Raw genomic sequence first — 27,440 nt, forward strand, 5'->3', positions numbered from 1 at the left:
AGAGAATGTGAAGGTTTTGGTCACACTCAATCCGAATGTGCTAATACCTTAAAGAAAAATAAAAAGGGATTAAATGTTACTTGGAGTGATGATTCTGAGAGTAGTGAGGATGACAAAGAAAAAGTTGTCCTAATAAGTGTTTTGTCAAGAAATTTGCAGGAAAAAGGAAAGAGCATTTGCTTGAATAATATCCTGATCAATGACAACAAGGAAGAATCCAGATCCGAATCAAATGAGTCAGAAATTGATGAGGATTCCATGGTTGAATCCTACAAGGTAATGTTTGGTAAGTGGTTGGAAACTTGTGCTGAAAATCGCTCCCTGGTTAAAGATAATAAAATTTTGTGTAACAACATTAATGAGTTGGAAGATAAACTCAAATGTTGTGGATCTGAATTGTCTTTAAAAGAGTCAAAGATTATTTCTTTAACCAAGGAAATTGATAACATTAAAAAGAATGTTAAAATGTTAAATCCAGGTTCCACCATCTTCAAAAAAATTCAAAAATCTGGCCAAACCAATCATGCTGGGCTGGGTTATGTTCCAAATCAACCTGTTTCTAATACCACTAATAGTTTTGTTTCTGGAAGAACTGTTTCTACCTCGCTGGTTTCTGTCTCTATAGCAAAGATCTCTGCTGTTACAGAAAAGAAGCAGCACGGTAAGTTTGACAATTTCAAAGGGACTGGAAGATGTTTCATTCCTATTTGCCATTTTTGTGGAGTAAAAGGTCACATTCGACCTAAATGCATAACCATGCATAACATGTTTAAATCTAATTTCGTTGGAAATAAACATGTTTTACAAAAACAAAAATGGGTTGTCAAAAACAAATGCTTGGTAGGTTCTACTTGTTTTAAAACTGCTGCTTCTAACATGTGGTATTTTGATAGTGGTTGTTCTAGACACATGACAGGTGAAAAAGAATTTCTTGTGAACATAAGACCAATGCACTGTGGAGAAGTTACATTTGGTAACGGTCTTACTGGTAAAGTCATATGAATGGGAACTCTCAAGTTCGAAGGGCTTCCTAAACTAAAGAATGTCATGTTGGTTGAAGGACTAAAAGCTAATCTACTTAGCATTAGTCAGATTTGTGATCAGGGTTATACTGTGAGCTTTGATAGCAATCATTGCTATGTATATAATATTCTTGATGAAATTGTGTTACAAGGGCTGTGATCTAGTGATAATTGTTATACTCTCACTACGTATGCCACTTGTCATTCTGTCATTGAAAATGTTACTGACCTATGGCATGAAAAACTTGGTCACATCCATTTTAAAAATCTGAAAAAATTATCTGTTTCAGGGATTGTTCGAGGATTACCGAAACTAGGTAAAGAGTCATTGGGAAAATGTGGACCATGCCAGTTAGGTAAGCAACTGAAAATTTCTCACAAGAGTGTCCCGAATGTGAATACTTCTAGAGTTCTCGAACTCTTGCACATGGACTTAATGGGTCCAATCCAGGTAGAAAGCTTAAATGGTAAGAGGTATATTTTTGTTTGTGTTGATGATTTTTCTCGATTTTCATGGGTGGATTTTTTGAGAGAAAAATCTGATACTTTTGAAGCTTTCCATTCCTTGTGTTTGAAATTAAGAGTTGAAAAAGATTGTAACATTGGTAAAATTGTTAGGATTAGGAGTGATCATGGTAAGGAATTTGAAAATACCATATATGATGAATTTTGTAAAGCTAACGGTATTTCTCATGAATTTTCTGCTCCTAAAACTTCTCAACAAAATGGAGTGGTTGAAAGAAAGAATCGTACTCTAACAGAAATGGCTAGAGTAATGTTGAATAGCAAGAAGCTCACAAAGCGTCTTTGGGCCGAAGCCATTAACACTGCTTGCTATACCATCAACAGAGTATTCTTACGTCCAGGTACTCACAAAACACCATATGAAATCTGAAAAGGTAAGAGACCAAATGTAAGTCACTTTCATGTGTTTGGATGTGTGTGTTATATTTTACGAGATCGTGATTACATTGGTAAATTTGATTCTAAAAGTGATGAAGGTGTTTTCTTAGGATATTCCACAAATAGTAGGGCATATCGTGTGTATAACATGAGAACCCAAACTGTTATGGAATCTGCTAATGTTGTTGTTGATGATCTAAAAGATTTTTCTGAGTTTTCCACAGAAGAACAGATTGAAGATTTACTTGAAAAGCCTGCTGCTGAGGAAAAGGAACCTGACGAAGCTTCAGAAGCAGTCGTCGAGGCTTATGTGCAGGAATCTGTTGCTACAGAAAAACCAACAACAAAAGAATCTGAGTATCCTTTAAATTCAATCACTGATCCAATACAGAGGGAACCATCCTCCAGGGTTAAAAAGAATCATCCTTCAGATCTCATCCTCGGAAACTTGGATGAGAGCATGGTTACAAGAAGAAAATATGCCAATATAATTCAATTTTTATGTTTTATTTCTTCTTTAGAACCTAAATCTGTAAAAGAAGCACTAATGGATGAAGATTGGTTTTTAGCTATGCAGGATGAGCTTCATCAGTTTGTTCGAAACAAAGTCTGGAAAATAATTCCAAGACCACCGTTTGTGAACATCATTGGAACCAAGTGGATCTTCAAAAATAAGAGTGATGAGTTTGGCACTATCATTCGAAACAAGGCAAGGTTGGTTGCCCAAGGATACACTCAAGTTGAGGGTGTTGATTTTGATGAAACATTTGCTCCAGTAGCTAGACTGGAATCGATCAGGTTGCTTCTTTCCATAGCTTGCATTCTTGGTATTAAATTGTATCAAATGGATGTCAAATCCGCTTTTCTGAATGGGCTGTTAAAAGAAGAGGTGTATGTGGAACAACCTAAAGGGTTTGAGGATCCTCATTTTCCTGATCATGTTTATAAGTTAGACAAGGCGTTGTATGGTCTAAAACAAGCACCACGTGCTTGGTATGAGCGTCTAACTAAATTCTTGCTTTCTCATGATTGCAAGAGAGGAAATGTTGATAAAACACTTTTCATCAAAAACATTAATTCTGATGTGATTGTTGCTCAAATATATGTTGATGATATTGTGTTTGGCTCCACCTCTAACTCTGAAGTGCAGGTTTTTGTTTCCCAAATGCAAAAGGAGTTTGAAGTGAGCATGGTAGGTGAACTCACTTATTTTCTCGGTCTTCAAGTGAAGCAATCAGATGAGGGAACTTTTGTCACTCAAAGCAAGTATGCAAAGAATTTGGTGAAAAAGTTTGGTCTTGAGAAAGCCAAACATACCAACACTCCCATGAGCACAACTTTGAAATTAAACAAAGATGAACAAGGAGTAAAGGTAGATCAAACTTTGTATCGAAGTATGATAGGTAGTTTGCTTTATCTTACTGCTAGTCGTCCTGACATTTGTTATAGTGTTGGTGTTTGTGCACGATATCAGGCAAATCCCATTGAATCCCATCTTTCTGCTGTGAAAAGAATCATTCGCTATGTAAATAGCACTATTGATTTTGGGATTTGGTTTTCAAAAGACACTAATTCTAACCTTGTTTGATTTAGTGATGCTGATTGGGCAGGTAATGCAGATGATAGAAAAAGTACTAGTGGTGGATGTTTCTATCTTGGAAACAATCTGGTTTCATGGCATAGCAAGAAGCAAAACTCAATCTCCCTGTCCACAGCGGAGGCTGAGTACATTGCTGCGGGTAGTTGTTGTACCCAATTGTTATGGATGAAACAAATGATGGCAGATTATGGGTTTGATTTGAAAACTTTAACCATCTTCTGTGATAACACTAGTGCTATAAACATTTCTAAGAATCCTGTTCAACACTCTCGCACAAAGCACATAGACATTCGTCATCACTTTATTAGAGAGCTTGTGGAAAATAAAATTCTTGTCTTAGAATATGTTGAAACTAGCAAACAAATTGCAGATATTTTTACTAAAGCTCTTGACTCGGTCCGATTTATTTCTCTAAGGAAATCCTTAGGGGTTTGTACTGTTTAATGCTTTTATTTTTTCATAATCCTTGATATTTGAGTTGTCTTAGAGCTCATAATGTCTTGTCTTTGTCCTAGAAGAAAATTTCAACCTTATAAGAATTTCAGTAATTATTTTATTGCTAATGTTGTAATATTATGATGTCATACAGGTTTGTCATGAAAATTGTTCACTCCTCACAGGAATATTCAGGTTCATCAAACAGTGTTATGTAAGCTACCATTTTCGAATAATGTTGTTCAAAAACTGTGAGTTCAAGCTCCATTGGATGAATAGAGCTACCTATCTCAATGTGTGAAAGCCATCTCTGAGTAAGTTGGAACTATGTAATTAGGAGTTATGTAGAAGATACGCTACCATTGAAAAGGGCTACCATTGAGGTAGTGTGACAGCGTCTCCTATGGGTACATTTTATCAGAAAAAGTCTTTTTGACAAATTGGGCAATGTTCCCTGCTTACACTTTCACACACTAATGCTTGACACAGTTTGTGGTAAAAATTGTTTATTCTCGAAAATGGTGTTATAAAGCTGTTACATACTGTTTGATGTGCTTTAATATTCTTGGTGACGGAGTCAATTTTTCCTGTGAACCGGTATGACCTCATTCTATTACTTCATTAGTTTGATAAAATAATTTCTGATTATTCTTATGAGTTTGATTTTTTCATCAGGGACAAAGACAAATGGACATTGTGAATTCTAGTTGCAAAAATATCAAGGTTATTTTATTTTTCTGTCTTTTAATCAAAAAATAATAATAAAAAAAAAGGGTTCGTGATCAAGTTGTCAAGTGAGCTTTGTTAAAAATTCTTGTTATTTTTTGTTATGTTTCAATATGTTCTTAGACACAATTTTTTGCTCTTAAGTGGTGATTAGTGCTTTTTGTGTCTTTGTGTGTTCTCTTGTTCATTATTTGCAATTTTTCTTTGGGGGGCATTTTTTGAAAAAATAAAAGAAAAAGGGGGGCATATTTTTTTTTCTTTTCGAATTTTTTTCGAATCCTTGTAAATTTTTTTCTTTTATTTTTTCATTTTATGGAAACATGTTTTAATTGTATTTTTTTTAGAATGTTTCCTTTATTTGTGGAGATTTGGTCTTTTTGGTGTGTTTAGGAAATTTGTTCTTAAATATTTAATTAATTTTGGTTTCCTTTTTGGTGGCAATTTCGGATTTGGTGGGGTTTTTATTTCTTAGATTTTGTGGGAATATTTGGTTTCCTTTTTTCCATTTAAGGAAACATTGACTATATTTGAAAAACTTTTTTTTGGTTTCCTCTTTTTCCTCTCCCCACGTGGTAAGTAAGGTAAGTAAGTTACTTTCCTTTTTACAATTTTTTTTTGGGTAATTAAAGGTCTAATATTTTTCAAAGTGTAAGAGTGTTGTGTTCTAGGGTTTCAAAGAAAAATGGCCAAAACTAAGAATGCTCAACCGTCCAAGAAGCCCTCTCGTGGCTCTGCTTCTGCTTTTCCGGTCACCCCGCCTGCGCCGCCTGCACCAGCAACCGGAGCTTCTGGTTCGTCTTCTGCTCCGACGAAGTCTGCCAAGAAATCGAAGACCCAAGCTTGAAAATCAGTGGCAAATTTCTCCTTTCCACTTGTTGGTGCCTCTCCTATTGCTTCTCCAACACCTGGGTTGGGTGATCATGATGAATCCTATTCATCCGATCACACATTGTCGAAATCCTCCTCTTCGAATTGTGTTCCTAATGTCGACCAAGCTTTGGTGACCTTGCCCACGGTGAGTTCTCGAACAAGGTCCAAGGTTTCCACTCCTAAAAAGCCTGAAGTGGTTAAACCTAAAATTGCATCCAAAGGGAAAAAGGTGGGTTCTTCATCTTCAAAGGGCAAAAATCTCAAGGAGAATCCCCCTTCGGTCTCTTCCTCGGATTCTGAACCAGAAGAAAGTGAGGAGGATCATGATTCAGAGGGCTTGTCCGATTCAAGTGAAGAATTTGTGCCCAAAGATCTTTCTGCTGTTGATGATTCTGGATCCGAGAGTGAAGAACCAGAAACTGAGCCTGTCACTCCAAAATCTGTTCCAATCCCTCCTACTGTTCCAAAGAAGGACAAAGGAAAAAGGCCCATTGTCTCTACAAATCCTGTTCTTCCACAGAAAAGAAAGAGGCCCTCTGGTATTTCTCTTAATAACTTCAAGCCCCACTCTCATTATTTTTGTTATAATGATCATGCTAGAGATATGAAATTCTATGAGAATAGGAATTTTACTGTGGAGAAAAATTTTAATGTTATTGCTCATAAGCCTTTTGGAGTGTATAACATGTTGAAAGAAAGACAATGGGTAGATACCTTGATCGGTTTTGATGGGTATGTGGATAGAATTGTGAAGGAATTTTATGCTAACATCACTGATGAGTTTCTCGATGAGGACTCTTTCATGTTTGGCAAAGTTTTTGTCAAAGGACACTGGTATTCCTTTACTGTGAAGGATGTTGCTGAGGCACTCAATTTGCCTATGGGAATTGAGATAACTGATGTGGAGTTTGATCGTCAAAAGGTGTTCGGTTATCTCTCTGGTGATAATGAAATTGAACTCTCCGACACCATGCATATGTCCCAACTCACCTATCAACATGCTGCTCTCATGAGGTTTGCCCTATCCAATTGGTTTCCTTGCTCCAATCCGGTAAATGTTTCAAATGAACTTGCTTTCTTTTTGTATAAAGTTTCAATTGGTGCTAAAATTGATTTGGCTGACATGATTTGGGAGCAAATTGTTTCTCTTCGAAAGGGTAAGAAACCTAGGCTCAATCTCATTTTTCCTCACTTAATCTATAAAATTTTATCTGATCAAGAGGAATTGATTCTTGAGAATGAATCAATTGAGATGCCTGCTGTTGGAACCACTTTCAAAATTCCTGAGAAGCCTCCTCAAGGAAAGGCTGCTCAAAGAAAGGCTCGGTCTGCTTCCCCTGGTCTTACAAATGATCCTGCTGCAGCATCTTCTTCAACTTCTGCTCCTACAGAAATGGCAGAATTCAACTTGCGTTTGGGAAGAATGGAGACAAGTCAGGCCTTGCTTCTTAGGAAGATGGACAACATCATGAAATACTTCCGACCCAATGATGATGAATAAGTGGTTCAATCTTTTATCTTTTGCTTTTTATTAATGTTTATTTGAACTTATGACTTTGTCCATGTTTGTTTTTGTTATCTTTGGCTCATTGATAGACAAAAAGGGGGAGTAGTATTATTTTTTGGATTCATTGAACTCTTTGTTACAACTCTGGCCCCTTGGTTTTAGGGGGAGTTGCTTGTTTGTGGTTTAACACTTTTCCGTTTAAAAAGTTGTGTCCTTCGGTTTGCAAGCTTTTCCGTCCAAAAAAAGTTATATGTTTTATGTGTTAGAGAGCTTTCATGCAAGGGGAGTATTTTCTATACTCTTGTATCTTTAAAAAGCTATTTGCTTTGGTTTCTAACACTTGATGCAGGTTTTCTCATAATAAAATGTTTTGTCAATCAAAGTGCCAAAGGGGGAGATTGTTAATTCCATTTTTGGCATATTTAATTGACAAAAATATTTTATTATTCTTTGTATATTTCGGCTGGCATATATTGATATGGTTTCCCTATTTGTGTATATGTAAACTTGGAAGGAAAGTTGACTAGCTTTCCTATTTATGGAAATTGAGGTAAATATGGTAAGTTTTGAGTACACATTGATTCTTTGCTAACCAGCTGTTATTCTGATCTTGTGTTGAGTTTCTCATTTTCTAAGATCAAGTTTCTTGAAGAGAAAACCAGAGCTAAACTTTCCTTTTCTATAAAAGGAAAGTTGTAGTTACTGCCCACGATTCTGTAGGTACAGAAACGGAAATTCCTGGACTGATTGAAGAATTATTTTAGGGAAGTTTCTAGTGGGTTGAGGTCTTTTTCAGACCGAATGTAAGCTGTCTATGAGATGTATATTCATTATAAATACATCTTATAGTAGCTAGGTTTTGCATCTCTTTCAATCACTTAGAATTGTATTCATATCTTAAGGAAATAGTGTCTTTGTTATGTTAACTCTTTTATTCACTTTCATATCATAAGAAAAGAGTGTCTTTGTTTTGTAGAGAAGAGTTGTTCTACTCTTACTCTGTTTATTTGTTGTTTGTATTGTCTTGAGTCTGTATTCAAGTCTACAATGAAGAAGAACATCAGTGCACCTTCGGGAGAAGGGTATTTACAAGCTTTCGGGAGATTGCTTTTGAAGTCTTGCATTGGGAGGATACAAGCACACCTTCAGGAGAAGGGTTTTACAAGCTTTCAGGAGATTGCTTTTGAAGTCTTGCATCGGGATGATACAAGCACACAACCTTCGGGAGATGGTTGTATAGGCTTTCGGGAGATAGCCTTTAAGCCTTGAATCGGGAGGATTCAAGCACTCTTCAAGGTGATCGAAGGGAGTTCGAGCTCTTGGAGTTTTATCAAGATTCGGTTAGTAGGTGGAATACATCAAGCTTGCGGCATACAATAAGAGGGAGTCTATTTATGCATAAGTCAATTACTTTGTATTTTTGATACCGATCTAATGAATCTTATCTCTGGGCGTGGCCCCGTGGACTAGTAACAATCTGAAAGGATTGTTGAAACCACGTACAAAAATCTTGTGTGTTTTTACTTTTATGCACTGTTTGTTTTTCTAGGTTTCTCTGGAGTTACAGAATTGCATTCTGTAACTACAGAAAACTGTTTTCAGTACCAGTTTCATTATTCCGCATTTAATTAAATAATCAAACTGGGAATATTAAAATACGGAATTTCAAAAACAAACACTCATAGCTTCATCCACCATGGCAGCAGAATTTGTTGCATGTTATGAGGCATCCAACCATGGTATATGGCAGAGGAACTTTGTCACTGGGCTGCGCATTGTGGATGGAATTGAAAGACCTCTTAAGTTGTATTGTGACAATAAGTCGGCTGTATTGTATTCCAACAACAATAGGAGCTCGACGAAGTCAAAACACATTGACATCAAGTTCCTTGTTGTAAAAGAAAGGGTACAAAGTGGACAAATTTGTATAGAACACTTAAGTACAAACTCCATGATTGCAGACCCCCTTACTAAGGGTTTGCCACCCAAGGTCTTTCATGAGCACACTGCTCGTATGGGTATTTTAGATTATGAGGATATCTAGATTCAGTGGGAGTTTGTCTTTAGTGTGTTTTATTTGTTTCATGAAACATGTGTATTTGGATATTTTTCTGATAAGAAATTATGTTATTCAGTTTATTTCACTTTGTACATTTAAGCTAAAGTTTTGATCTCCATAAAGTAAAGTAGGACCAATTGAAAATTGACATGAATAGATCACCATGCATGTAATTTTCATACCACATTATCATGATTGATCTATGTCATTTGGCTATGTTGATGTATGTGACCATTGATGGGTTTAGTTGTGATTGATACAACGAAAATTGCTTTGATCCTATGTTGATATAGTTAATGGACGAGATTGCATATGCCTATGGTTATGATGACAAATTTATGAGCTCAATAAGGTTAACACATTTATATGTATACATATGTGACCCACTGGGAGATTGTTAGAATTTATTGGGGTAACAATTGTATATATTAAATGTGTGTTGGATCATCAAATAAATAAGTCAAATTTATGTGGTCTATTTTGGAATAAAGTTTATGACTTAATGGCATAATTGTCATGATTGTAATATGTGGATACAATTAGGACAATTTCTATTTTGATGAGGGGCCAAATAGAAATAGTCAATAGATATTACCAACAGGTTTGTCTGTTGGTAATATAACGGGTAATGGTCCCCATTTGCATCGTATCTTTTCACTCTTGTATCCCCATCACCAAGAGCAAGAGAAAGGTTTTGATGCAAATTGGAAGATCACACCAATTAAAGATCATTTAAAGGTCGATTTTATGGACTCCGGTACGCTTCCCCTATTACTTAATCTTATTGTTTGATTCTCTTGAATTAATTAGGGCTATATACAGATTTACAGTATTCTAGTACAAGGTGCTAGGGGATGGTGGAGAGCTGACACCAGGTACTCTCCCCTTAAAGAGTATTCTAAGATTTTAACCTTCTACCAAGAACATAAATGATTTTTGCTATATAGACATATGGTCATCACCATATACCAAATCTTAGAGTTTCTCAAATATGATTGCACCATTGTATTCGTAGACCCAAATAAATGGCGAATACCAAGTCCCGTCCCGATTCGGGTAATATTGATGATATTTACAAAAATATCACTACCGTACAAACTAAGCATCAGCATGCGCACCAAGATGCGCTACTACTTGACTTCTACTTGGCCACCTTGTGGGGTAAGCTAGAGATTTTGAAGTGAATGTGGCAGAATGAGTTGCGCTTAGATTGAGGTTGCATATTGCTCAACAATATGGCTTTTTTTTATATCTCCATTATTAAAAATGATTTGACAGGCGATATTAATAGTCATAATTCTAATAATGTATGTCAGTCAATCACTTTTGATGTTATTTCTTTTTTAGGAATAGTTGGTGGTAGTTCTTGCAGGGTTATTTTACCTTCTGCAAACTGCGAACGTTCTTGCTGGTGCACTAAAAAAATGAACTATTCTAGCTCATTGGGAATGCAAGGATACTATATGTACCAACATTAATTTTTCTATGGCGTTCTTTTTTTTTTCTTTTTATTTTTAAAAAAAAAATATTTTTCTGAGGCCAATTTCTATAAAGTCAACTAATGTCACATCATTTCCAATGGCATATAAAAAAACAAAAATGTCAAATATAATCAAACCTTAATTAACTCGTATTAACAGCCATATGACAAATTTTAAAACCATAACAACTTTTCTTTTCATCTTTTTCCATCACTTGACAAAATAGTGATGACTTTTTGACACATGACAAGGCAAGACTCTTAGAGAAGAAATTTTGGAACAAGCTCGGGAGAAAAACATAGCCACAACGTTTTATTGCATTGAATTTTAAACTTTGTATACATTAAATTTCATCAATTATGACTAATATGTGTGTGTATACATCGGCATGTACATGGATGGATTGATCATGCCCATTTGGCCATGAGGGACATGCCACCAGCACCCAAAAGGACCGCAATGTATGATTTAATCTGAAGATTAATGCTGCCTTGAAGTTTTGGGCCCATGAAATCTGCTGAGAGAAGATCTACCAAAGCCATGTATATCAAAAGCCCAGCTGATGAAGCATTGAGTAATCCAACGGCTATCAATGCACTTGGGCTATTTTCTTTGTATATACTAGACATTCCTATTCCTAGGGCAATGCCAAATGGAGTTGTCACTGAGAAGAAGAACACCATAAGTGCCTTCTTTAGGAACTTGTATTCAGCCTGTTGTCAATGCAAATATTTATTTAACGATGAGTATTTTCCTTTTCTTAATTAATGATAATTATGATACAAGTTTGACAAAAAGCAAAATTTAGTACTGTTATTTGAAAATTATACGTACGAATAAATAAGAAAACAATGAAGTATGTGGTAGGTAGCTAATTGAATATTTATATTCTATAAATAAACAGTTGAGAATTAAGCGTTAATCTAGCATAAACCCCAATTAATAATGTGTATAATAAATTATTAATGTTTTTAAATTTGATTTTTTTACCTGTAAAATGCAACCACCAAGACCCATTCCTTCAAACATTTGATGAAAGCAAAGGGCAGCAATTAGACCTTTGATTGAGCATGTGTTGTTTGAAGCTCCAAGTGATAAGCCGATGACTACTGAATGAACAACAATTCCAAGTTCTAATACCTGCAGCCCCCAATCATCAAATTTATATATCTATATTTTATATAATACTAATGTACAGAGATAAATTTAGATATCAATATCATATATAGTCACAAAAGTCTACGCACTTGACCCCCACATGAATAATAAAAAAATGTTAATGATCTCATTACTATTAACAAAAATATATATATATATATATATCTATATATGTATAAAATATCACATGATAAGATCATAACGTAATAATCAATTTTTAAAATTAAATTGTTTGAATCTGGATCACACCACTCTAATTAATATAATCAATTGTTAAAGAAAAAAAAATTATATGGATCTCACCATTGCAACAACTCGATAACGAAGAAGTTGAGTGTCGAAACTCTCTCGATCCTTGCCCATACCATGATGGTGTCCATGAAAATGGCCGGCCGGCCTCGGTGGAGCGGCCGCCATCTCTTGTTCTCCTCTCTCAACAACAGCCTCCTCATCATCTTCACCTTGATGATGAGGTGCAATAGCAGTACTACTGCTTTTCTTCTGGTTGCTGCTATAAATTGCAGTGGCCATGGAATCTACCATCAAAGTAACAATTGCGGATAACATGGCCACGAAACCGGTGAAGGGGAATTTGTGCCAGGGATTTTCTTTAAGACAATCCGACCACAACATGTCGAAGGAGTCTGGCAAAACGTGCATGAATCCTGTGGCGAGGATGATCCCGGCTGCGAAGGCCTTGACGATCACAAAGAGATTCCTGTCCGGATGAAGGGCAGGAATCTTTTTGGTGAAGAGAGGTAGGGTGACGCCGATCATACTCGTCACGAGGATCGAGACAATGGCGATGATCTTCAGCGGTAGCGCTGCAGATTTGTCGTTGCAGCTGTTGTTGGACTGTGAGTTGCATTCGTTGGATTGTGCATGGGCTTTGGGAGTGAAGATGGAGATGAGAAAAATTGAAATTTTAATGAGGTTGAGAAGTTTGGTTGTAATAGTGGCCATGTTTTGATGAGTTGTGGGATTTAATTAGTAGCTAATAATTTGTGTTTTGGTTACTCAATACTCGGAATGTGTTGGCTTTCAGTTATGCCTAGACTTTGATATAAGGCATGTATATATAGTGATTTCTTTACATAATGTTAAATAAAAAATAATTATTAAAAAAAGTAGATCTTAGCCATTAGTTGTGTTGAGAATAAATTAAAAATATAAAATTGTCATATCTAGATATTACGAATATTATTATTATTATTATATTTATATAAATGCTCATTATAATTAATTTGCCATTTACTTACTCCTACACTAAAATAATGTTGCTTGTTATACATTTAAGATAATATTGATATATAAATTAGAGATTAATTTAACAATAATAATGAAGGAAAATTATAATTACAATACACTTGACTATATTTGTATTTTTTGGTCTGTGACATTGTCAAACTTGGTTTGACGTCAGAAAATTCCTTTAGAATAGTTCAAATGGGTGTTAGAAAAAGAGCAGTGTCATATACTATCTATGCTTGTGTTGGAATGATTGGAAGAGTATGAATGTTGCCGTACTACAAAAAGTGAGTGTGCCGTACTTGTGTTTGCATGTGTACGGCTTAGGTTTTAACTAGTTGAGTGCGTGCTTACAGTGCTTAGATTTTAATTAATTATTTTTTACTAAAATTAACCAATTCATCAAATCTCGGCCTCCCTTCCAACCGTGGCATGCTACAATTAAGGGGAAAGTAACGATATCACGCCGCCTACCTCTACCTCTCTACCCGACGACGATCGACGTCGAAGGCCGAGGCACGCAGGTGCTAGTAAAAATTAGAAAACCAGAGAATTTACGTCATACGCTATTCTATGATCGATTTCTCCCTATAGGGTTTCCATTTTTCTGTCCCCAAATCCAAAGGTATTATCCCATATCCAATATCAATACGAATTCAATAATCATTTAATCAATTCATTCTTCTCCGAAGGCTTTACTCTGTTTTTAATGTATCCTTACGGAGAAGAGGAAAGAAAAATTAGACTCGAGAAACCGACCAAGGGTGGCAATTTGGTTTGTGGAATAGCGTTGATTTAGATTTTGTGTTTAGCTTCACCTAATCCATTTTTCTTTTTTGGGTTCTTTATAATAAATAACCTTATATGTGTTTTTTATGTATAATCACCCTCGAAAAAGTCTTCGTCTCCTCAATGGCACAGCAATCTGATTGTTAGAAGCTCACTTATCTCTATCTGATTCCAGCTCTCTCACTTCATTCAAATTATTTCTTTTTGTTTGAGTATTTTAATACTTAACCCCTTTCTCTTTGGTGGGTTGAATACAGTTAGAGTAGCTCACTGAAATTTTAGTCAATAGCATAAGTGATCCTTCATTAGACTACCATTTTAACAGATACTTTGAATATGCATTTGATTGTTGTAAAATTTTCAGTACTCGTGTCTTAGTTTGGGGTCTTAATCTTGCCTGGTCTGCTTCTAAGATGCTTGTTCTGTTCTTGACAGCATAGGTAGCCCATGTACGTGAAAGAATCTTCTTCTGCCAATTTATTTTTACCCTTGGAAGATTACTCAATTGGATCAAAGACTTGTCCTTTCAAGTTGAAATCATTGCTAGGTATGCTTACTTAATTGAAGGCCTTTGGTGCTGAGGTAGACTAGCTTATCATGTCATGCCAAATATAATTTTGAAAGTACTGTACTAGCTAATGAGTTATTTTATTGGGAAGAAGAAGATGTGTAGGAAAAAATTGGTATTTATCCATATGATATCTTACTCCTACTTTAATTTTTTCTTTAAGGGCTAGAAGGAATGAGTACTCATGAAAATTCTGAAGATGAGAGGAGGCAATCGAAAATTTGTAACCACAAGCAGAAAGGGACTAATGCCTAATAAATTCACTCATTAACTAAAGAGAGAAAAAGAGAAAAGAAAAATTGACTACGGGTCCCTCAATGTCAATAGAGGAGGATGTACAAGATTTGCACCAAAGTCTCCTTGACAGGGATTTGCTACGACCTATGCACGATGACTACTTTACTTTGTTGAGGTCAGTGGATCTTCCAACTACACTCCCACATTTTCTTGTTTCTCATTTCATTGTCTATTTATTGTTGCAATTGCTTATGGTTACCCCTTTGCAGATTTTTGAAAGCTCTTACATTGGAAAGATAATTCAAATGTGGGGAGAAATGCTTAACTAGATAAATTATTGAAAAGACAATATTTTTGGAGGTAGGTTGTGTCAACATTTTACAACTCTGTAAATGTATGCTTGAGAGTATCTCAGTGTAGCTGAAAAAGCTATAAATATAATTTTTCTATGTATATATATATAATATTTATATGTATTTTAATTGCATTCTTAGCTTGGTGATAAATTGATTTAGGATTGAAAATATTTATATGATTTTGGCACTTTAGAAGCGTTTTATATTTTGCTTGTTTTCTAGTAAAAAGAAAATTCTAATATTTTATTTATTTATTTATTTTTTTGATGAATTAGCTGTAAAATTCATTACTCCAAACAACAATCTTTGTACAAGCTAAGAGCACTCCACGAAAGGAGGCCTCCATTTCCAACTATTTAAAATATATCTTTAACTAAAATTACTTACAAAGCTCCAAACCAAATAACATCCATTCGGTGTACTTTCTTTGACATTACACATTAAATTTTAGTTTTAATTAATGCCTTAGCTTGCTGCACTAACCTACTCGGGTTAACCAGAGTAGCATTCTAATTTTTTGACTAATTAATAATTTTTTTCCCGAACTTTCACATGTACCAAATTATGCCCCCTGAACTTTTTTGGCCGTTAAAACAGTTATATAGGTCCATGGTCCTCATAATAGTTGAGACAAACTGCTTGTAAGACTCAGTTAATTGATTTTAATTCACTAAGAAATGACTTGATTGTGAAGAAAAATGATTTTAGGGTTTATTTATTAATTAAGAGAGGAGTCTAATTAATACATATTATAAATGACAATTTTATTTGATAATTAATTTTAATTATTAAATAAATAATTTTGGCATTTATAGGATTGAAATTGCAAAAAGTGGTATTTGTGAAAAATAGATAAATAGTTGAGAAAAACGACAAAAATCTAATGGACACACATGGGGCTGGCCACTAAGTCTACTTTTTGGTATTATTTTATCATTTTTTATTCTAAATATTTCATAACTAGCCCTAAGTGAATTAGTATAAAAAGAAAAAATGGTCTCATAATCCAACTAATGACTGTTGACCTAGTTTTCTTCTTGTCAGACAACTAGAGACTTTGAGACTTCTTCTTCTTTTTTTCTCTCTTGTAATTCAAAATTATAGTCTTCCTCACCATTAAAATTCAAGCCTTAGTGATTGAGTGGATGCTCACCCATAGCAAGTTAGTCCTCAATCATAGTGTGTAAGACTGTGAAGAATCCAAACAACTGAAGGAGGGTCGGGCTCCAACCTTGATTATAAGCTACGACAGAAAGGATACAAGGGTTAGAGATCTAAGCGGAATAAGTCATTTAATTCCAGTACAACCAATGTAAAGTTTTTCATACATTATATGTGTTTATTTTCATCGTTTTAGAAATTCATATTTAGGATGTTAAAAATATAATTGTTAGTAAATTTAGGTCTTGGTAAAATATATTCCAACAAATAAAAATTGTATAGATAAAAAAAATAATTCAACAAATTCTTCATACCAAACATAAAAAATAGATTTTTTTTTTTCAATAGATTTTTTTTCCAATATTTTCTTTACTCTTTTTTTCTCTAACTTAGAAAAGTAGCCTTAAAGAAAAAAAGTTAGACATGAATGTTATTTCTGACACCATTTTTCTTTGATCACTGTTTTAAATAGTTGCTGCAAAAAAATAAAAGGAACAAATTTACCGAATTAAAATTTGGGTTGAGTCGCAGAATAGGTCGTTTTCTTTATGACATTCGCGGCACTACCTAGAATTGCACAAGCAGACTATCAGCCTCGTCATCATAGCCCAATCAAGAATACTGTATCGAAACTCTATTGCACAATAGAGAACCGTTAAAATACCACACCCAATAATCGTACTACTGCCCAAAATATATATTTAATATAATCGTATATTTTTTTTTGTGTGAAAAAGATGTATTTCTCCCATTAGTTTTGATGCATTATATAGGCAATACACAGAAGGTAGTAACAGGAAGAAAGATGTTTCTGAAGGAAACGTTAGAACGTGGAATCATGGGAACAATGCTAAAAATTAGGAGTGGAAAATGTCTCTATTTACTAATTAATTAAACACATTTAAAATTATTTTAATTAATTAAAAAATAATAATGATTGAATAAATAAATTTTCTTCAAAAAAATAATAAAGTGACACCACACCCGCTCGATCGGCTCAGTTGGTCGGACAGCGGTGGGCAGAATTGGGTACCCCTTGGGGTCCCAACCCAAGTTCTAATTTTACACATTATATACACTTCTAATAAACTTTTTTTTATCCCATGTGGGACTCCATTAACTCACACACTTCACTTCTCATTTTGTAAAATTTCACATAGTTCCAACAATCCCCCACTTGAAATTTTTTTAAAAAAATATTTTCTTGACGAGTAATGTAAGCAATAAGATTAAGCATAGACAAATGTATTTTTCCATTTGAACCTTTGCGTTGTGAATACAAATTAGAATATACTAGAGTGACTCGTAGTCTTAAACTCTATCTCTAATGATGTACCACGCATAACTTTTCTTGGCTGTAGTCCAAAAGCCCGTGCTTTAATTGCCAGCACATCTAATTCATAGGAAGCAGTCCCACTCTCTCATTCACGTAGGTGTGTCTATCAAGAGTACTCCTGTAGCTCGGTACTCTAATCTGCATTGAGTACGGTTCTCATTAAGAGTTTCTATTACCTTATATCGCTTCAGGAATTCATGCTTCATATTTCTTGTAACCATAGCATGATCTCATTCTTATCACATCATAACTTATTATTACCCATTGAATCTATTTCATAGAATCTCTAGTCTATAGGTCGGGTTACCATTATGAGTGACTCATTATTCTAAGGGCAATAGTCCCATACCATTTGAGGTTTTAAGAACTTTCTCTTTAGCAAATCCTTTCGCCAAAGGATCGACTAAATTTTCATCAGTGCATACATGATCCACTCTTACTGCTCCATTAGAGAGGAACTCCCTAATTGTACTATGTTTACGATGTATCTGTCGTCTCTTACCGTTATAATAACGATTCTAAACTTATGCAATAGTTGCAGTACTATCGCAGTGGAACAACACAGTGGGTATCGGTCTTTCCCATAAAGGGATCTCAACTAGTAGGCTTCTCAACCAACATGCTTCTTCACTAGCAGTTGCTAGTGCTATCATTTCAGACTCCATGGTGGACTGTGCCAAAATAGTTTGTTTTTCTGATTTCCAAGATATAGCTTCACCAGCTATACTAAAAATATAGACACTAGTTTCTTTGGAGTCATCTGATAAAGTATTCCAGTCAACATCGTTGTATCCTTCAAGGACAGCTAGAAACTTCTGATAGTGTAATTCAAGATTTATGGTTCTTTTAAGGTATCTCATGACCCTCTCAATAGCATGTCAATACTCTATACTAGGTCTACTAATAAACTTGCACAGTAATCCCAAGACATAGGTAATGTTGGGTCTAGTACAGTCAGTAGCATATCAAAGGCTATCGATTATGCTAGCATAATCTGACTGTCTTACTCCATCTCTAGTGTTCTTAAATAATTTTACACTTGGGGTCATATAGGATACAAGCGGGTTTACAGTTAAAGTAATTATATTTTCTTAGAATCTTCTCAATGTAGTGAGATTAATCTAGAAAAATTCCCTTATCTCAGACCTAGTAATCTGTATTCTAAGGATTACACTTGCTTCTCTAAGGTCTTTCATATTAAAGTTGGAACACAATATTGATTTCATAGTGTTCACGACCTGAATGTTAGAACCAAAAATAAGCAAGTCATCCATTGTGCATATGTTGTTTTTAGATTTGTAATAAATGCACTTACCACTTTCATTCACTTTAAAGCCATTTGAAATGACTAAATTGTCAAATTTTTCATGCCACTGCCTATTTTAGACCATATAGAGATTTATCCAACTTGTAGACCTTATGCTCCTAGCTAGGGATCACAAACCCTTCAGGTCGATCCATGTAAATTTTCTCTTCTAATTCACCATTGAGGTCTTAACATCCATTTGGTGCACGACTAAGCTATATATGGCAGCTAGTGAAATTAAAACTTTAATTGATGTTATTCTAGTGATTGGTGAAAAGGTGTCAAAGAAATCTACATTCTCTCTTTGTCTATAACCCTTGGCTACTAAACAAACCTTGTATTTGTCAACAGTTCCATTAGGTTTCATTTCTTTTTCAAAATTCACTTACAACCTAGCTAGGTGGTAAGTTTACAATGTGTCAGCTTTTGTTGGTCACAAGAGTGTCTATCTCATCATCTATGGCCTCTGGTCACTTCTCTACATCTAAAGAAGACAGTTTCTTGGAGGTTACCAGGATCCTCCTCTAAGGTATAAGCATAGAAATCATAACCAAAGTCTTTAGCTACCTTCACTCTCTTACTTATTCTAGGTCCATCCTCTAAATCCTCAGCATGTTCATTACTCCCAATCACTAGAATATTGCTAGTTTATGCACCCCACAATTTCACAATATAAATGGAAATCTATCTTCAAAAAAATCAGCGTAATTAGATTCTACTATCACATGCGCATTAAGATCATAGAACCTATAGGATTAGCAATTAATAACACACCCTAAAAATACGCAGTCATAGGCTCTAATTGCTAGCTTAAATCTCTTAAGATAAGGAATACGAACATAAGCTAAACAACCCCAAGTTCTAAAATAGGAAATGTTTGGTTGTTTATTTTTCAAAATCTCATAAGGAGAAATTTTTCCTTTCGATTTAGGTACCCTATTCAGCACATAGCATACAGTTAAAAGAATTTTTCCCCACCAATGAGAAGCAGCACATGAATTAAGTAAAATAACAAAAATAGATTCAGTAAAAGTTCTATTCTTTCTTTCAACTTTACGATTCATTTTAAGTGAATACAATTTAGCCTTGTCATGTATAATTTCACGTGAGTTATAAAAATCAATAAAAGGGGAATCATATTCAGTGTCTCTATCACTACGTAGCTTCTTGATCTTTCAACTAAGTTGATGTTGGAAATAATTTTACCAGGATCTTAGATCTACTCACAAGTATGTTGATTAACACCCTAAATATGAACTTTCTAAAACGATGAAATAAACACATATAAAGTTTAGGAAACCTTACATTGGGTGCAGTGGAATTAAATGTCTCCTTCCGTTCAGATATCTAGCCCTTGATTCCTTTCTGTAGCAGAGCATTATCAATATCTGAACCTGGATCTCTTTCTCTGATTCTTTAGTGCTGAAACTCCTTCTTGCTGAAAGTCTTTCTTCACGATCTTCCTCACTATGGTTGAGGTATCACTTGCTGTGTGTGGGCACTACTCTAACACTAAGAATTTCGAAATTGAAGAGAGAAGAAGAAAGAGAAAGGGTCGGCCAAAGATAGGGAGAGAGAAAGGCTTAGTTTTTTCTGAATGAAAAGTCAGAAGAAAAGTGTAGATATTTAGTGTAAATTTCACTATCTATTTATAGCATTCCACTAGGGTTAGGTTTGAATTATTTGGCATTAAAATAATAAAAATATCAGTTTAAATTCCCTACAAAAGTGGCCGGCCATGCATAGTGGATTTGGGCCTCACTTTTTGCAATTTTGGAGTTTTATCTTTTCTACATCTGATTTTCTCAAAAACGCCAATTTTCTAATTCAACCATTTAAATGTCAATTCTAACTATTTAATAACCTTAAATAATTATTAAATAATATTTTCATTTATCATATTTATTAATTGAACCATACAAAGTATCATAATTAACAAATATGCCCCTAAAACTCTTTCTTTACAATTTCACCCTTACTTAGTGAAAAATTCACAAATAAACATAGTCTAATTTGAGAATTATAATTGATTAATCAAAACCAATTATATGAGTCTTACAAGCAATATTATCTCAACTAGTGCGGGGACCATGGGTCTATATAACCGAGCTTCCAATAAGTAGATCAAGAATTTATCACTAAAATTCACAAACTTATTAATTCTTTGTTGAATCCACGCATAGAACTTAGAATTGCACTCTCAGTATATAGAATGCTCTATATGTTCCACCATATAGACACATCATTAGTTATCCATTGTTATAATCCTAATTTGATCAATGATCCTCTATATGAATTATCTACATTGTAAAGGGATTAGATTACCGTTACACCCTACAATGTATTTAATCCTTAAAACACTTAACCCCGTATAAATGATATTTCAGCTTATGTGAAATGAGATCTCCACCATTTATTTTTGTTTGGTCAAGCTCGAAGGAGATCATCCTTTACTTACTATTTGCCAGATAGAAACTATAGATTCCATATTTATGTTAGCGCTCCCACTCAATTGCACTACCGTGTTCCCAAAATGTACGTATCACCCTGACCTAAAAGTAGGCTTAACTAACAAATCAAAGAACACGAATAGCCTCTTGAGATTGAGCCTAATCATAACAGGATTAAGATCATTTGATCTAGGATCAACTAGGCGATATTGACTTGAATAGATATTACGGTAAGTTTAATAAATCTAAGTCAAAGTTCAATATCGGTCCCTTCCGATGCATACTCCATGCATCCAACCTGAGCTTTACTTTAACCAATGCTCTGAAAGAACATAACACTTCTCCAAATTTAAGTATACTCTGTTGTAGATTATCATATCAGTAAAACCCTATGTCTGATAAATCTAGGAATCTTTATTCACATAGTCATGTTTACTTTCCAATGTGTTGACAGCACAATAAACAGGATCAAGTATGTAAAAAGGGTTTCAGATGAATTTATACATTATGTACATATAATCATGAAATAAATCATGTGAACCATGCAACATTAAATGTCATTTCTGATCTATATTTATAAGTAAATCTGATTATATTGAAATGAGTTTTATTTAGGGCATAAAACCCAGCAAACTCCCACTTGCACTAATATAAAACAAAAAGTGCGTTTCAAAAAATCTCAACACCTTGATATACAAATCAAGTGTAGTAGTAGTAAACTCCTCGTAATAGGATCTGAAAGGTTGAATTAAACACAACCTTTTCTCCACCATTACTCTTAATCACAAAATCATTGATAATGTGAAATTCGTCTCTATATGTCTACTCTCTTGGGATACTGGATTCTATATCTTTGGCAACTACTTCTTGGTTATTCAGGAAGTAACACTAGTAGTTAAGACAATTTGGAATGGTGCCAAAAATGTATAGAACTTTCCTTAGACTGAATAAATACCTTTCCTGCAACTTTAACATTTAGTCCCTTCCTGGTAGACCTAGAGACTTCAGATAGGTTTTTACACCTACAAAATCACTATTCCACCCCCAGAGTAATCACCATCTTATCAGAAAGATTTTCTAGCACAGAGGCAAATTTCAAAATTTGATGTGGTGTAGTCTAAGAGTTTTAAACACACCCTTATCGACTAACATATAGTTCCTCTTCTTAATCTTAAGATTTACTTGATTGTCTTCCAATGTTCTTCTTCTGGATTAATCTGATACCTACTCATTACTCCCACTCAACAGCAGGTGTCTGGTCTAAGGCATACTAAAGCATATCTGAGACCTCTCACTGTTGATATAAGAAATTCTTCCATGACTTTATCTTTTTTGGAATAGTTGAGACTTTTCCTTAGATAAATAAAATCTATGTCTAAGAAGTTGTGAAGCTTCTATAGATTGCCATTAGAAAGAAAATGCTTCAGCATCGTACTAACGTAAGTTGCTTGCATTAGAGTAAGTAATTACCAAATATACCATAAGCCATAGGTTTAGATAAACTCAAACCTATAATATGAGGAACAGGAAGTTTCGTTAAGTTTATTGAATAGACTTATAAACGAAAATTTCCTTTTATGTCCTTGTAATAGAAAACTTTAGGTTATTCCATGTGAATGGATTAAACCATAGTTCTATTGGCCTTTCTTCTTAGTTTCTTATCTTGACAATCCATTACTTGTTTAAACTCACAATGAATTTTAATCACTAGTGTCTTCCAAGTCATAAGAAGGTGAGTTCCTAGAAACTCTCCCACTACGACAAGGTACCGTGAATTATGTCTAAGAAAACTAAATGGTATGAACCTCTTTGGTTGTGACAAGACAACAGAGGCAGTGGGATCATCATATGTCAAATAAGATGATAGAACACTTTTGGAATCAAGAATAATATCTCCTTTATTTGCTACTTTATTTTCAGACTTAGTCATTTTCTTAGAAAAGTAGTATTTGTTTGAACAAACACTTTCTTATCTATTGACAATGGGATGGTCCACCCCTAATCACTTAGAATAGCTAACAAACCATGGTTAACAGTTCTAGCTTTTTTTAAGATTTTGATTAGGTCATCCATGAATCTAGTAATGATTTACATTAAGTATACAACCATTACATCATTCTGAAATTGTATTACCATAGAAGGAATTAGGCAACGACTAGTAACTAATCATCAACATGCAACTCGAAATTTCTGGGGAGGTAAGTTTGGATATAATTCAGAAATCAATTTAATGATCTTTGAACTGCATATCTACTAACTATTTCTCAACCCCTGTCAGTTCGCAAGATCTTTAACCACTTACCTTAATGGTGTTTAACCATTGCTAGAAATTAATGAAAATTTTCAAACATTTCAAATTTCTTTGCATAAGGTATTATCTAGAGTGATTGTTTTAAGAATACAACGAAAAACTCATATCCACCCCTGAATGTACATCCATCTGCGAATGAGATGAACTACATTCAGTGGATATAGGCATATTAACTCTTTAGAGAGATTGATCTTGTCAAAACCACTATGAACAAGATACAAATGCCATAGATTAAAAAAAATGTGGTAGTATCTTTTGATGACTTAGGTTTAGTTACATCAAAGAGTTCTTAGAATACTGCAAGTGGATCCTGGTCACAGAATTCTAAACTCATATTCCATACAGTTTGAATCCATTAATAGAAGATGGATATTAAACCCTTGTGAAGGTGTAACTGTATTGCATCCTGGAATTAGAAATATGAGAAAATTTCTATTTGGAATCTAAAATTAAAGTCAAAGACTTAAATTTATACCAAATATAATGCGTAATTCTATCTTGGACCACCACTACTAATTTAACTCTAAGTCTGATTTGCCCATACAAGTAGGAGATTTCTAAGATTGAGGATTTATATCAATTGGGAATAGAATTTCGGGATTATAATCATATGCGTCATTTAATTTCTTAAGAGAAAATATAGAATGACATGATATGATATATAGACCATTCATCCAATGATATGTTATTGAGCTAATTCGAAATGAATAAGCTACAAGGAATTAGGATAATTTCATTTATAAATAAGAATCCAACGATGCTTCGATTAGCGAGAGTCAAAGTAATCTTATTTATATAATCTTCTTGTTTCATATCGTAAAAATACTAGTCTAAGGTGTCATCAATTGATGAACAGCTAGATGTCGCATATACAATATTTCTCTTTCGAGATCTAACACTATTATGTATGTCTAATGGTGAAAATCCACTATGGATTTATCTCATTAGATAAACAAACCAAGTTAGACCAACAATGAAGATTCGAAATTAAACTAAAACTTAATAACAGAAAATAACATGGTTCAATATAAATTCATACACAATTCAAAAATTATTAAACATATAGCAAGTAGGAATGACTAGTGAAAATACTAAAACATACAATCCTAAATAATTTCCAAGGTTTCCAACAAACTGATACAGTGTCCCGGTAGGCGAGAGTCAAAGTATCATTCATTGAATAGAGTTGTCAGCTCATCTAAAATGCAAACCATTCTAGCAACCTTTTATTCGATCAAAATAAGAATCCAACGTTGTCCCGGTAGGCGAGAGTCAAAGTTATTCTCATTTTATGAGCTTCCACCATTGTTTCATGTTTTATAAGTTTATCTCTAAGTAGTCACCGTAGGGGAGAGTCTAATAGAGACGAAAACTTACAAAACACTTATCAAATGAGATCTTACGATGTTAAATGCGTTCAACGAATAACCATCCATAGGGGGACAAAGTCTAGCTTCTCGAGGTTATATTGAAAACATTTAACTATTGTAAGACCAACAATGGAGATCGAATGTCCTAATAATAATAAAGCTCATTATTTAAAGAGAGTTGTATTTTCTCTGGTACTTATTTTAATCTATTTATTTGAAATATATATTTATTTAATTTAAAATTTCCAATTTAGAATGAAAAATTCTAAATATAAATTTTAATTTAATATTTATAAATTTTACTTAGATGGATATGAAAATAACATGAATTTTTTCCATCTTAGTTATAATTTCCAATAAATATTTAGAAAAATATTCAATTTAAGTAGTTACAAAAATTAATTTAAATTAATTTACAACTCAAATTTAATTTTCTATAAATATATATTGCTTTTCGAAAAATTAAAGTATTCAAGGATACAATTTTTGAAAATGCATGTTAAAATAAAAAATAAATCCCGGAAAAATTATTCTAATTTAATGTTGGCCCAAAATTAATTAATAAAATTAATTTACAACAAAAATTATAATTTTTCTATTTAATTAAATATATAAGAAAATTTTTAAATATTTAAGTATGATGATGAAAATCAACTTAAATATTAATTTTCTATTTAATTAAATACACTAGAAAAATACTTCAAGCAAAAATATCACCTATCTAGATTTTCCTTTGACTAATTAATTAAATTTCTAATAAAATATATTTTACTTCATTTATTTTAATTAATCATTAAATGAAAAAAAAATTATTGATATAAGTTGGTCCAAAATTAAAATAAATAATTTACAACTTTAATCTATTTTTCAAATAAAATTCGAAGTTTCAGCATTTAAGAAATGCAATTTCAAAATTTGATTAATAAAATAAAGAAAAAAAATATATTTTAAAAAATTATTTAAATTTAGTTGAAAAAATAAATTTCAACTAAAAATAATTTTCTATTTAATTAAGTGTCATGAAAAAGAAACATTAAAGTATCATGATGAAAATCAACTTAGATATTTAATTTTCAAATTAATTAAATGTATTAAATTCAAGAAATAAATAATTAAGTGTAGAGAAAGCTTAATTATTAATCTCTAGTTTAATACTAGGAAAAATATACTTAAAATAAATTGTACCAAAATTAATTATTTAAATAATTAATTTCACAATGTATAATATTTTCCTATTTAATATTAGAAATAATAAGTAGTCTAGAAATAACTATCTAGAAAATATCTTATTTGACTAAGTATCTTTTCCACAAAATTTGAAAAAAAATATCTAATTTAGGTTGTATTAGAAAAAATATAGAACCTAAATATTTTTCAAATTTAAATTTAATTAAATATCAAAAATTAAGTTGTAACCACTTAATTTAAAAATATTCCATTTTAAGTTAATATTCGAAAAGATATTAACTTAAAAAATATCTAAAGAATCTTAATAACCAATGCCTAAAATTCCTCAACTTAATTTTGAAATTTTAAATCCAAAAGATATTCAGATTTAAGCTGGTTAGTTATAGATAACTAAATGTCAACTTAAATAGGAATATTTAATGAAAAATTTAAATTAAGCTTCAGAAAGAATCTAGATGGTTATAATTCTATATTTAATTAAATACAAGAAAATACATATAGTTTAGCTTAGAATAAAATTCTTTAAACTATGATTTTCTCAAATTAATTTCAAAATAAATGAAATTAATTATGTTGCTAATCAATTTTATTAGGTTAAACTAGTTTAATTAACCTAGTACAGTTATTCAAATCAGGCAAATGGGCCTTCACAATTGGGGTAGTTCATGTGAGGGGGTGTTGGGTTCAGTATGTCGTACCCACTACTATGGCTCCCAACTCTCACACAAGGCCCAAAAGAGAGGAATTTAACCTTAAAATGAACAACTGTTATTAATTGAATAGGCCCAAAAACTAGATGGACCTAAATAAAATCTATCAAGAACTATGATATTTTATTTAGCAACAACAACCTATATGCATCTATAATGAAATTAAACACATAGGCTCACACAGGCACACTTTGGATGGGTACTATCATGTTGCTAGGTCATACACAGATGAAAGAAGATTGTAAATATACCTGTTACAAATTATTTACTTGACCAAGGGAGCCATGAGTTAAAATCAGATCATTGGATCTGTCAACAAGTTAACCATGGCTATTTGCAATCAAGCAATAATAGGTTTTAAAAACTTACAAACAAGCTAAAACATATACTCCTGCAACAAGGTTAGCTAGATAGTTGGATGTAGGATTTATTTAATTTTAAATTAAATTATTAATTTCGAAAAATTAATTTTAAAAAAAATTATTGTCGAAAATAATAAAAATAAATAAATTTAAAAATTTTGAAATTAATAAAAAAATATTTAAAATTAAACGTACAATTTTGAAAAATTAAGTTTCAACCAACCTAAATATCATTTCAAAATTTGCTAACTATTTTTAAAAATTTAATGTTATTTTATAAATAAAAA

The 27,440-nt window shown here is 33.0% G+C and overlaps 1 protein-coding gene and 1 long non-coding RNA gene across 2 annotated transcripts; one reads left to right on the plus strand and one right to left on the minus strand.

Annotated features, from left to right (window-relative positions):
- Window positions 1-10,891: 10,891 nt before the first annotated feature.
- Window positions 10,892-12,834, minus strand: LOC115696886 (fe(2+) transport protein 1). The gene is made up of 3 exons (XM_061118885.1): window positions 12,065-12,834; window positions 11,594-11,743; window positions 10,892-11,316 (listed from the first exon to the last, which is right to left on the minus strand). The coding sequence occupies exons 1-3, from the start codon at window positions 12,722-12,724 to the stop codon at window positions 11,011-11,013; spliced, it is 1,116 nt and encodes a 371-aa protein (XP_060974868.1). The 5' UTR covers window positions 12,725-12,834; the 3' UTR covers window positions 10,892-11,010.
- A 441-nt stretch (window positions 12,835-13,275) lies between these two features.
- On the plus strand, window positions 13,276-15,146 carry LOC115697907 (uncharacterized). The gene is made up of 4 exons (XR_004008001.2): window positions 13,276-13,634; window positions 14,234-14,345; window positions 14,530-14,778; window positions 14,873-15,146. It is a non-coding gene; the product is annotated as an uncharacterized LOC115697907 (long non-coding RNA).
- The last annotated feature ends 12,294 nt before the right edge of the window (window positions 15,147-27,440 follow it).

The sequence above is a fragment of the Cannabis sativa genome, chromosome 7 (genome assembly GCF_029168945.1).
Source record: "Cannabis sativa cultivar Pink pepper isolate KNU-18-1 chromosome 7, ASM2916894v1, whole genome shotgun sequence".
Classification (NCBI taxonomy): Eukaryota; Viridiplantae; Streptophyta; class Magnoliopsida; order Rosales; family Cannabaceae; genus Cannabis; species Cannabis sativa.